The sequence below is a fragment of the Bufo gargarizans genome, chromosome 6 (genome assembly GCF_014858855.1).
Source record: "Bufo gargarizans isolate SCDJY-AF-19 chromosome 6, ASM1485885v1, whole genome shotgun sequence".
Taxonomy (NCBI): Eukaryota; Metazoa; Chordata; class Amphibia; order Anura; family Bufonidae; genus Bufo; species Bufo gargarizans.
Genome location: NC_058085.1, coordinates 343,548,085 through 343,560,865, shown reverse-complemented (window position 1 = coordinate 343,560,865; position 12,781 = coordinate 343,548,085). Strand labels below are relative to the sequence as shown.

At 43.3% G+C, this 12,781-nt stretch overlaps 1 protein-coding gene across 1 annotated transcript in view; it reads right to left on the bottom strand.

Moving 5' to 3' along the window:
* ADAM12 (ADAM metallopeptidase domain 12) overlaps nucleotides 1-12,781 on the bottom strand; it is a 676,627-nt gene that overhangs the window by 92,163 nt on the left and 571,683 nt on the right. The window contains exon 15 of the mRNA XM_044298620.1: nucleotides 7,966-8,161. Within this exon, the coding sequence (XP_044154555.1) occupies nucleotides 7,966-8,161 (196 nt within the window). The remainder of the gene's footprint in view (nucleotides 1-7,965; nucleotides 8,162-12,781) is intronic.

The window sequence follows — 12,781 nt, the reverse complement described above, 5'->3', positions numbered from 1 at the left end:
ATTCACACCTACTACGAAGGAAGTTCTACAATAGGGCCCACAGAAAGTGCAAGATCCACAAGGCCTATATCCAGGGGCGGACTGGGAACTTAAAGTGGCCCTGGGAAAAAAAATAAACTAAAAGTGGACCCATGTTGTAGGGGTGTCCAAATTGACAGAAGGTGAGGCAACACAAATAGGCAGGGCCAGCAATACCATAGCGCAAGATACTGTCCCAGCAGATACATATACCACAGAGCAGCATGATATATTGCCCCAAAAGCGGTCCTTCTTTTGTGGCAATCAATAGATGCCATTTTCTGTCTTTCCCCAATTGTCTCTGATTAAGATACGGAGCAGGGGGCTTAGGAGGTGAGATGTGAGCCAGAGCAGTAGAATTCAGAGGGCATGTGTGGTCGTTGGTGGGGTACATGAGTTTCTAATTCTCACAGGGTTAATTACTGCTGAGAGCTCATTATGTACCTGGCCAGTGACATAGAGGAGGACTTGGATGCCCCCATGGGCACCGGCCCACCGGGAAATTTTCCTGTAAGGTCTATGGCCAATCCGCCCTTGCCTGTATCTAAGTTTTGTGGACCGCAAAACAGATACGGTCGTGTGAATGCTCCCTAATTATACATATTGTGATACGTGAAACTAAAAATAAGGTGGAATTTCCTCTTTAAAATACTGAACTTTTTGCATTAAAACTGAAGCCAATCCCTTCTGAGACCTCTATTACCTTGTTTTGTGGGGTCCTGAAGTTAATGAAGCCAAGCTTACATTATTTTGGTAATATATGGAGCGGTTTTGTCTACACGAGTGAGAGAACAGTGACCTGTGAACATTAGAATGTCGTCTGGGATGAGCAAGAATGTCTCATTGTACGACTGTTGGCAAGCAAAACCTGCTTTATAAAGCAGAGCAGAGAAAACCTTCTGCTTAGTCATTGACTTTATGGGGTTTGAAAGGAACTTGATTAGACCATAAACGGTCAGCAGCCTGAGCTGTAGATCTAATTTGAGCTATAAGAAAAAGGATCATAGTCTCTCTGTGAGATTGACGTTGAGGAACTTGGATGTGGACCAAAAATGAGTCATCTCCACATTAGCACATGAAATGGAAGCATGCTTGACTAAGGAAGACATTAGTCTACTAACCTATGGGCCAGCATGTTTGTCTCTTTAGGTGGCATACACAACAAACTATATCATATATATATATATATATATATATATATATATAGTGGTGTTTCGCTCTGGTAGATAGGGTAAGTGGGCGCAGTACAGAGGCAAAATACAAGTTCTCAACTCAAAACGTCAATGTTTATTCACACTTGAGGCAATTGCACAAAACAGCACGTAACTTTGCAGTCTTGGTGTTAATTCACACACAATGGAAAGTTCATATAACACAAGTCACCTTGCTGGCAGTTCTGCCTCTAGTAGTCCACAGCAGGCTTTAGGGGGCCTGTTTCCCCAGCATGCGGCTCTCAGCTCTCCAGCACGGCACAACGCCTCAGATCCCAAAAACAGAGACATCTCTGCTGAGCCCATCTGCCTATTTAAGGACAGCCAGGGGCTGCCAAAACCCGGATTGGCACTTAAACTCCGGTCCGGTATTTGACCTCACCTGGCTGGAAATCAGCCCAGCCACACATGCTGGGAGGCAAAATACCTGTCTTGCCAGACACAACCCCTCACTGTGTCACAACAATGATACATGGTTGACTCTCTATAGATTTTCCCCATACTGTGTCAAAGGCACAGCACTTAGGTAGGCAACGGAATCACAGTAGCCACCTATTTAGCTCATCCATGGCATGAGAACTGTAGATCTTCCTTAGGTCCTTCAAGCATTGTTGGCCCTGAAATGTATGCACGTTTGTTATGGATTATGTACCCCAACATCTCCTTTAGATTGTTGCAGTGAGCCCAGGAGGGGAGAAGAAGAGAGTGGTTGTGGCAGTGGCAATGGTGGGGTTGGTAGCCCTCATGGATGCATACTGGTGCTCCCTGGGCCATGCAGTAATGGGAGGGTGGGAAGGTGAAAATCTTTCCAAATAAACACAGGTGTGCAATTCTGTTGTCATTAACACTTTCAGCAATGCCTAGTCTGCAGGGTGCAGATCTTAGATTCAGATGGCCAGTCTGAATAGTGGTGGGCACCAGAGGCAATTAAACACATGCAGTAAAGTCTGTTATAAATAAGTGTTTACCTTACTGACTTTCCAAAGACGGCCTGTGTAGTGGTTCTCAACCATCTGAAAATGTCTGGGATTGTTCTCTCAGTTCAGTGGCTTTTCTGGCAGCTTTCAGTCTCAGGGATGAAGGTTCCCTGGACTACGTCTAGCTGTCTGTAGCTCACACACATATGTCCTTCCTCAAGGCCTGCTCAGCAAAGACTTACAGTCAACTGTTTGCTGTCTATACACAACCATTGTGGGATTTACAGTGCACAAGAAAGAGAATACTTTAACCATTTAAGTACTGAGGCAATGAATCACAACATTAACCCTTTAGCAGTGATCCAGCACAATGTTAACCCTTTAGCAGTGATCCACTACAATGTTAACTCTTTAGCAGTGATCCACTGGGTCAATCCATAGTCACTTAAAGGAATAAGCCAACTAGTCTGTTCTCTTTTTAATAGTAGATACATTAAAATATTTTGGAACTGAGATACATAAGGATGTTCAAAAACTTTATTCTCTTAATGTGTTGTAAACTATGAAGTATATTGCTTGCAAGCTCAAGGTCTGGGTGAGCTTTCCTCTTTGTCTGGTTGGTCCCATTAATATGTTTAAAAGGGTACTGTTGCCCAAACTGTGGCTCCTCCACAGAACGATCCCAGTGGCATTGCCTAAATCTTATTACATTGTGATTGACAAATTGTTGACTCTGTTTTTGTGGCCTAACACTGTTCCTACATTGGCTAGAGATACTTTAAAGGTACTATTATATCTGCGGAGGTCTGACTCTTGAGAGTATTATATGTATCTATATTATGTAGCTACCCAGTTGACCTACGCTGCTTGGTGGATTTGAGTGGCCTTCAACAACTCAGCGGTAGTTCTAGGGGCCGCCATATTGGGCTCCTATGAGGCGCTGACTAGCCTTGTGTAAAGGGTAGGAGCATATCCAGCTCCTTACTATACCTCCCATATGGCTGCAGTTATCACGGCCTGGAACTCCTACTCTGTGATATTTGGGGGGAAAGAAGGGACTAAGGTTTGGTCTCTAGTTATCCCTCTTTGAAGAAACTGTAAAATGTACCTCATTATGAGTTCTGGCCCCAAATGGGTATCAAATAACTTACAAGGATGTTTATTTTAGAACCTTCGACAGGAATTTAGTTTGCCACAATCCTTTTTATTCCGCTACTGGCAGTTGAGACATGCCTGTCTAGATTAATTTGATAGGGGACCCATAAGCATGGCATGTGGCATAGTAAAAAAAATATTATGTAGACCAGTCTCTTCTTTCTCTGGAGTGTTTATGTTGCAGCAGCCCTCACCATTATCTAGGGCTTTTTGGCCACTGGAAGGTTGATATCTCAGTTGTCGAAGAATGTCACAAAAAGGAATTGGCAGTGACTTGGCGCTCCATTGTAATCGGCGCCAGAGATCAATAAATTCAAATTAAATGGCTGCATAGTCTTCTTGCTGCGTATGCATAAACTTACTAGTGACCGGGTCTGTACTTGCTATATTGAGAATAGATATGGGACAGTCCATTCATTGCCACCTTTTTTGGCTGGGATACATGAGTTTCTGAACACCAAGTTGGACTCGCCTATGAGATGCTTCCCTGAGAATAGTCTGTTGGGTCTGGTTAATGATCTTTTAAATACTAAATATATCAGATTTATAGACTTTTGATGTTCTATGCTAGGAAATCTATCCTTCTAAACTGGAAGCCCCCCCCCCCCCAATATACCTTCCCTTTGTCATCGAAAGCAGCTCATTGATTCAGCGTTGACCATGTATAGATTGACACTCTCTGCAAGAGGAGAACCTGAGCAATTTGACACAATTTGGGGTCCTAGGTTGCCTGCCAAAACAACTGTAGGGATCTGTGTGTGTGTGTGTGTGTGAACAGGGTAAGTGGTGACACACTTCACTTGACTCTGCAGTTCTAAAAGTCCACTTCAGTTTATTTAGCATCCAGCAGGCTCCAGGACAACCACATGATGCAATCACTTGAGTGAAGCCACACCACGAAAAATAAACACAAATCACAAATCTAAGACCTTGTCCATCTGGGCGCTTACTAATAGCTGTACTGGAGTGGGGTAGAATGGTAGGTCCCTCTACCAATCCTGCCTACCATTCCAAAAAAAAATCCAGCCCATAAATAAAGTCTGAATAAACTAGTTCCAGCAAACTATAATTTGCTAAAACAATAGAGTCTTCCGGATTCCTTTTATCTCACCCATCTGGGCTAGATATAAACCCCCTCCAGTATTTTACCAAAGACATTGTTACACAACCTAGAAGACTCGGTCCGATTTTACTCTGCCTGGTGCTGCAGTCCAAATGGTGTGAGATTGGTTGTACCTCAGTTGAACAACAATTACTAGTTTGGGGCACAATTGCTATTGTGTTTCTATCACATCTCTTGATCATTTTAACTGGATTTCAGAGACTCTACTCTGTCTTTCTTGTTCTTCTACGACTTTGAGGGTAGGGAACGTATCTGCTATTGTTCCTCTTTTCATTTTAGTTACTATGGTTACTGTTTTCTTCTTGAAAACGCATAAAGAGATACATTACAAACAACATTGTTGTCACATCAAAGTCTGATCAGTTGGGTTATGACCACTGGGACCCCAACTATGAATAGAAAAAGGTAAATCAACAAGGCCTCGTTGGACTTTTGTTGATCTCAAAATCTGCATTCTGCTGAACGGAACGTCTGGCCCTCAATAGAGCAGTCCCATTCTTGATATGGACAAGAATAGGACATGGTCCTGCAGAATGGACGTGTGGATGCTGACAGCACACGGTGTGCTGTCTGCATCTTTTGAGCCCCATTGAAGTGAATGGCTCAGAATTCGACCCGCAAAAAATGCGGCTTGGATGTGGACCCAAACCACGGTCGTGTGAATGAGGCCTTAAACTGCTGGCCTCAAGGATGCCAGAGTCTAATAAAATAAATGGGAGAATGGTTCCATGATGCTGCCAGGGGCTTTTTGGTGTGGAATCCACATCAAAATTCTGGCGTCAAAGGATGTCATGTGAATGGGCCCTTACTGGGCCCAGCGCCACTGTTCCCGTGAGGTCTTAAGTCTTCATCTGTGGTCCTGAGGGACTGGTGGTAGCAGATTGCCGAGGAAACTAGCGCATGACTCTGGCAGCCTATTTAAAATGCGTCTGTCAGCAGGATCAACCTCAATAAACCAGGTACACTCCCAGATCTGATGATGAGACCTCATGCAGATGACTGTATCTATTTTGCAGTCCACAAATCGTGGATCTGCAAAATACAGGTACCGGCTATGTGCATCCCACATTTCCCCTTCCGTGTGTTCCGCCGTATGTTAGAAATGCCTATTATTACATGCAAAACAGACAAGATTAGGACATGTTCTATTATTATTTTTTTGCTGGGCTGTGGAACAGATATATGGTGCGGTGTGCAGTCCACATATTTTGCAGCCCCATTGAAATGTATAGGTCCACTTCTGATCCGCAAAAAATGCCGATTGGATGTGGACCAAAAATACAGTCGTGTGCATGGGGCCTAAGAATGATACCTGTCTTGTGAAAATTGGTTGCTTCGTTCCACCTAGGAATCATAAATGGCACATGGTACGTGGGGGCTCAGATATTGCATTGGGGTCCAGGAACTTTAAGTTACATCTTTGGCTTCGACCATCGCTGAATATCTTGAGGTCGAATTATGAACATTATAGAACTAAAACATTTGTCTTATTGCATCATTAATCCTAATTATAACATGGACAGAAGTGATCTGGGGGGATTGACCTCAGGGGTGACGGGAAGCAGCTGTCAGGCAGAGGGAAGCCATGGCTGGTTACATCATTACTTGTAAATAAGGACATGTTTATCTGGGGCTTTAAATGAGCGGAGAAGAAGTCACTGATAAAAAAAAACAAAAAACATTCAGTCAACATAATTTCCTGAGGAAGTTTTCCACTCAGGAAGCCCCGAGTTAAACATGTTTTCCAGCATCTACAATCCTGACCTGACGCTGCGGCGTGTCAATCCAACTGAGATAATTAATGGTTAGAGTCCTCGCTGCACTTCTCCTTCCCGAATCCTCCGGCTGTGCCCCTCGTATTATTCTGTATCTTACGGGGCACGTCCTGTGTTGGCGTTGCTCCATGAATACAATGCCAGAGACTTTTTAAATTTCGTAGAGCCAAAAAAGAGCTTTGCAGACTAGAAATTTTGGCCATTTTTTTAAATAAAAATATGTAGGAATTTGCCAAGAAACATTAACAGCATATTTTTTTAAAAAGGACCTGTAATCTCCTGACCAGGGGTGGCCACTGCCAAGACCATGCAAATGCATGGGGCCCCCTGACAGCTGGTGCGCCCCTGTAGCAGGCACAACTTTCAAGTGCATCTGCGCCCTCGGGACAACAGTTGAATATAATGGTGAAGCAGGGAGCTGTTAGCTCCATACTCCACCGTTCAGGTCGTTGGCAGGTGATGCCATCGCGCTTGCTGCACCTAGCCGCCGGAGCAGGTCTGCAATGACAGACCTCTGTTTGTCTTGGGAACATGGACTAATGGACTAAGTGAGAATTCATTCTGGAGACACTAAAGGGCCACCATATTGTGTTGGGGGAACGTAAGGTGGCATTATTCTGTGTTGGGGGGCACATAAATGAGCCGTGTATTGTGTTCACATAAGTAGGCATCATATTGTGTGAGGGCCACATAATAGGCATTATACTGTTTTGGAGGCACATAAAGGAGCCTTATATTGTGTTGGAGTTATATAACTGGGCATCATAATGTGTAAGGGGCACATAAAGCAGCATTATACTGTGTTGGAGGTACATAAGTGGTCACCGTATTAGCGGTATGAAGGGGGCAGAGCTTAGCGATGTGACGGGGTGGAACTTAGCAGTGCAATAGGGGCCCCAAAACATATCTTCTCTACTAAATACATGTATTTTCTATGAAACCACAATTAATACTCTTGAAACTCTGCAATGTACTGTTCCTTTGTTATTCCTCTGAAAATGGATGAATATGGACAGCACGGTGGTGCCTCGCAGCGCTGGGGTCCTGGGTTTGAATTTGACCAAGGACAACATCTGCATGGAATTTGTATGTTCTCCCCGTGGGTTTCCTCCAGGTTTTCCGGTTTCCTCCCACACTCCAAAGACCTTATTGATAGGCACCTTAGATTGTGAGCCCCATAGAGGACAGTGTGGTGCTAATGTCTGTAAAACACTGAAGGATATGTCAGCGCTATATTAGTGCGTAAAGTAAATAATTGGCAACTGGGTGTTCCCCTTGAATGGGAGCTGAGCTGCAGTAAACCACCATCAGATTGCCCAGAGAATGGAGCTGTGCTTCTGCCTCCACCCTCTGTACTCGATCTGACATTGATGATCAATCCTGGGGATAGGTCATCAATATCTAGAACTCAGCCAATCCTTTTAAGGTACTATTGACCTCTAGACCACCGGTGATGTACAATTAACCACTTGACCATAGGGGTTTCTAAAATTATGAGAAAAACAGATTATAATTGGTTAACGGGGAGGGGGTTCCTTTGCACTTATCTGATATTGATCAATCCTCAATATCTAAAACTCAGACAACCCTTTTAGTGTACCATTGACCTCTTCACTGCTCTAGACCACTGGCCCATAAGGGTTTCTGAGGTTATGGTAAAAACAGATTCAAATTGGTAGTGGGGAGTTCCTTTGTACATTCAACCTGATGAAGTCTAACATCTGCAATTCAAGGAGTACAGTGGTTCCACTCAAAGGTGCACCTACCTTGACCCCACAGTGTGATACATTGCTGTTCATGAGTCTGACACATGCCGCTATAGCAGTATCCATCTAGCGTGTAACAAGGGTGACCATCGTGTAGATAGACGTTAGCCGGGCAGTGTGCGCTGGCTCCTGTGCAGAACTCCGGTAGATCACAGAAGTTACTGGCATCTCGACATGGGGTCCCACCGGGTTTCAGCTGAAAAATGAGTGGACAAATGTTAGATGTCTGCATTTCTGTGCCAAATGGGGTTTAGGGTGTTCCCTAATCCCATATTCTGACTCATTTACGACTGACTGCTATGTTATACTGCCCAAGGCCTCAAGCATGTTGCAACGTTTTACAGTCACATATTAGATGGCGCTGTTATATGTGGCGCTAGGGAATGCTCCTGATATATCCGTTCTATGACATCCAATGGAGCAGATGAATTCCAGAAGGACCTATAGATTTTTATGGGGCTCCGTATATCTTGGACCTTGCACACAGCTGAATCGGAGGCCTAAGGCTGTGTTCAAACAGCTATATATTACAGTGCCATATACTTAGAGCCAAAATGACTGCAAAGCATTTTTTACGTCTTATCATTGCTGTGTGAATGCAGCCTAAGACAAGGTTCATACTTCTGCATAGGGAGCCAGTTCCAAAGGTGGTGCTAGCGAGATGGTTTTATTTCTTTTTACCTCTTTGCATGTTATTTTCCCATGCAGCACTTTCACTAAGTCTCCATACACGGCTGGTCTCTTTAAGGAGAGACAGTCCACTGTCTAAACTAAGTAAAGCTTTGTTATTCGCCGACGTGCACAGACTACCTGATATTTGCACCTGCTTTGACATCAATGACAGGATGAAAATGTTATGTAAAATCTCGGCTTTATTGGTAGTGGATGGCAGAACGTTCCTTAGTGTCAGGGTTAGGGTCCATTCACACGTCCGTTTTTTCTTTCCTGATCTGTTCCGTTTTTTTGCGGAACAGATCAGGACCAGTTCTGGTCTCATTCATTTTCAATGGGTCCTGGAAAAAATCGGACAACACAATGTGTGCTGTCCGTTTCCGTTGTTCCGTTCCGCATGTCCGATTAAATATAAAACTTGTCCTATTCTTTTCCGCAAAAATCGGATCCTGGTACAATACAAAGTCAATGGTTCCGCAAAAAACGGAAGACATTCGTATGTCATTACGTATGTCATCCGTTTTATGCGGAATCCGTTCCTGGAAATTAAATCCTGCCCACAGAAATCACTTATTCACTTTTTTTTTTCCATTTTTTTTTTAAAGAAATCCAAACAACTTTATTTGCTTTGTGAAATTGATACACGCAAAAAACGGATGACATACGGAAACATTTTCAGGAACAACGGATCCGCAAAAAATGGACCGAAATTCGGGATATAGAAAAATACTGACGTGTGAATGTAGCCTTAGGGTGGGTTTCCATTAGTGTTATAGTGTTCCATTATAACAGAGTTATAACAGAATATAACGGAATTTTAGGATAAGAGGCATTCCGGTTTTGCTCTGTCCTGTCGACAGGACTTTTTTCCCGTCATATATAACGGAACAAAATGGGACGTTATATGTTCCCATAGACATGTATTAGAACGGAGCAAAACAGAATGTCTCTTAAAGGGTTCCGTTATATATTCTGTCCTAAAATTCAGTTGTAATGGAACTCTCTAACGGAATTCCTAACGCTGGTGAGAACCCGCCCTTATAAGAGTCCAAATTTTTTAGGACGGCATGTGTTCGGCTCTTTTGGGCCTTAAAATAAAAAGGTCACGATTAATTCCCCTCCAAAACAAGCATACTATAACTGATAGAAGTCTTGAGTGACATTTGAAATCAGACTGAATATTGGAGAATGACTCTGGAAAAGAGAGAGTTGTACCAATAAAGAAGAAGCTTACGGGAGAGCTGCCTCAACGACTCGAACAAGTCTCCAGCCATTATCATTCGGTTCAGTCAGCCAATGTAGCCGCTGGTTTGCTTTCAGCAATTTAAAAAAAAGAAAAAATATACACAGTGCCTTGAAAAAGTATTCCATTTGAAAATATTGGGCTCTGCACACCTTTAAATGGGGTGGGTGCTCATAGAGGATCAAGGAATAGTAGGTAGGAATCTATGGCACACCACACGTTTTGATATTAAAGATAATGCTTTTAATTCCTTAATTCATTATTTTGTCTTTACAGCACTTTGTGTTATTCCACATCCAGGCTGGATCTGGCCTCAAATACTGATACATGGGCCGCAGATCCCTTGATAAAGGTCATAAATGACCGAAACGTCGGGACTCCTATATACGACCCTATGCTATGCCTAATATGTTAAATGCTGGATGTGGAATAACACAAAGGGCCAGATTTATCATTAGCTCAAGTCAGAATAATGGAGTAAAAAAGTCGCAAAAAAATGCGCAAACTCTAAAAACAAATTTGCTACTTTTCTCTGCTCTGCACTATGCTCGCCAGTTTTCTGAAAGTGGGCGTGTTTTCTTATGTAAATGAATCTCTAGACAGATTTACTATTGGGACTATTTAAAAATTCGCAAAAAAATTCGCAATTTCACTCCAGTGAGGACCATGCTTATCTTATGAGACTTTTTAATAGAACATGTGACTTTTTTGTAAAAACTTGCAACTTTTTCGTAAAGATGTGTGACTTTTGTAAAGCTGCTTACTGACGGATAAACTGCTACCGTCAAACCACATTTATTACAGTCTTAAAGGGCCGATCATAAAACTGACTTTAGCCATATGTGAAAGCGGAGTGAGCTGTCAGAGTCATGATGAATCTGGCCCAAAGTGTTGTAAAGACAAAATAATGAATTAAGGAATAAAATCATTATCTTTAATATCAAAACGTGTGGTGTGCAATAGATTCCTAACTACTATTGCTTGAAAAAGTATTCATACCCCTTGAGAACTTTTTGACATTTTTCATGTTACCCCCACAAACTAAAATTTTTATGTGATAAACCAACACAAAGTAGCAAGTACGTGTGAAGTGAAAAGAAAATGATAGATGGTTTTCAAAATGTTTAATAAATAAAAATCTGGAAAGTGTGGCGTGCATTTGTATTCAGCCCCCCTGTATGTACTCTGATATCCCTAAATAAAATCCAGTGTCACTAATTGCCTTCAGAAGTCACCTAATTAGTAAATAGAGTCCAACTGTGTGTAATTTATTCTCAGCATAACTACAGCTGTTCTGGGAAGGCCTCAGAGGTTTGTTAGGGAATGTTAGTGATTAGTGTTAATCAAGAACGAAAGTGCTTGTGTGCTCGAGTAGAACACTTCGCGATGCTCCAGACACCCCCTGGGTGTCGGGACTCTAGTTCGGCTTAGGAGTCCCTGCTCTGACTCCATATATAGCGATGTCCATATATATGGAGTCTGTGCTTGGGGACACCCCAGTGTATTTAAATCTAATTTAGCCTGTGTTTCAGAAGAGTTTCTGCCAGGATTCGAACTCACGACTTTCTGTATTAGAGGCAAGGCACTTAAAGGGGTTGTCCGGGTTCAGAGCTGAACCCGGACATACCCTTTTTTTCACCCAGACAGGCCCCCTGAGGCTAGCATCGGAGCAGCTAAATCGCGCAGGGCACAGGCTCTCTTGTTTTCAATAACACACTGCCGGGCGGTAACTTCCGCCCGGCAGTGTGTTCTGTGACGTCACCGGCTCTGAGGGGCGGGCTTTAGCTCTGCCCCAGCCGTTTTACTGGCTAGGGCAGAGCTAAATCCCGCCCATCAGTGCTGGTGATGTCACCGGGGTTTCTGTCAGCCCCATGGAGAGCCCCGGTACGTCACCGGAGCTCCTAAAAATGCCTTTGCCCTGTGCAATTTAGCACAGGGCAAAGGAGAGCATCAGAGCATGAACTGCTCCGATGCTCATGTCAGGGGGGCTGCCGGGGTGAAAATGGAGGGATGTCCGGGTTCAGCTCTGAACACGGACAACCCCTTTAACCACTCAGCTATAATAGCTTCATAGCCAGTTACTTAAAAAATAAAAAAATAAAATTGTACTGTACTTCTACTGAGACCTATACAGTAGAAGTCTCATATTTTATTTTAGTGACTGGCTATGGAGCTATATAGTGTAGTGGTTAAAGTTCTGGGCTGTGATGCAGAAGCTGTGAGTTCAAATATATTTAGAATATATAATATTCTGTTTATTGTACTGACCCTGTGCCACCTGCCCTGACCTTTGGCCTGTTTACCGGATTGAACAAACTCTGCTTGCCCTGATCTCACCATGTCTTCTGGCTACGATTCTTCCCGTCCCCATTGATGCACAACATTGGTGTCTCTTGGCCTGTCTGGGTTAGATGTCACTAAATGGAGGCTACTTCAAGCAGCCTAATGGTCGCACTGCAGCGGAGTCCAGATCCCTGTATAGGGGTGATAGGGTAAAAACCAAGGGGGGCACTCAAATCAAGCCCTTAGGAAGAGCCCAAAGTACTGTTCAGTGACACAGTGGGTTCACATCTAATGCGTTACAACTGGATTATATAGTTTTATAGTACATTTCGAGACAACCTACTTGCACACATGGCAGGCAGACATTCTACTGACTTGACTAATATTCCTCATATTATATCAAACCTTTCTTAGAAACCTGAACCATATTAGCCTGTAAATTGACATGGGAAGCGAAGAATAAGCCAATCATCTACCATGTTTAAACCCAACACACCCCAATCCCTCTTTCCTACTGAAATCTACCATTGGTCGAGAGTTGGGAGGCCCCAATACACATGAGATCATTGGCCAATCCAAAATTGGCAGGTTTGGTCAACTGTGGCGTGTGGCCAGAGT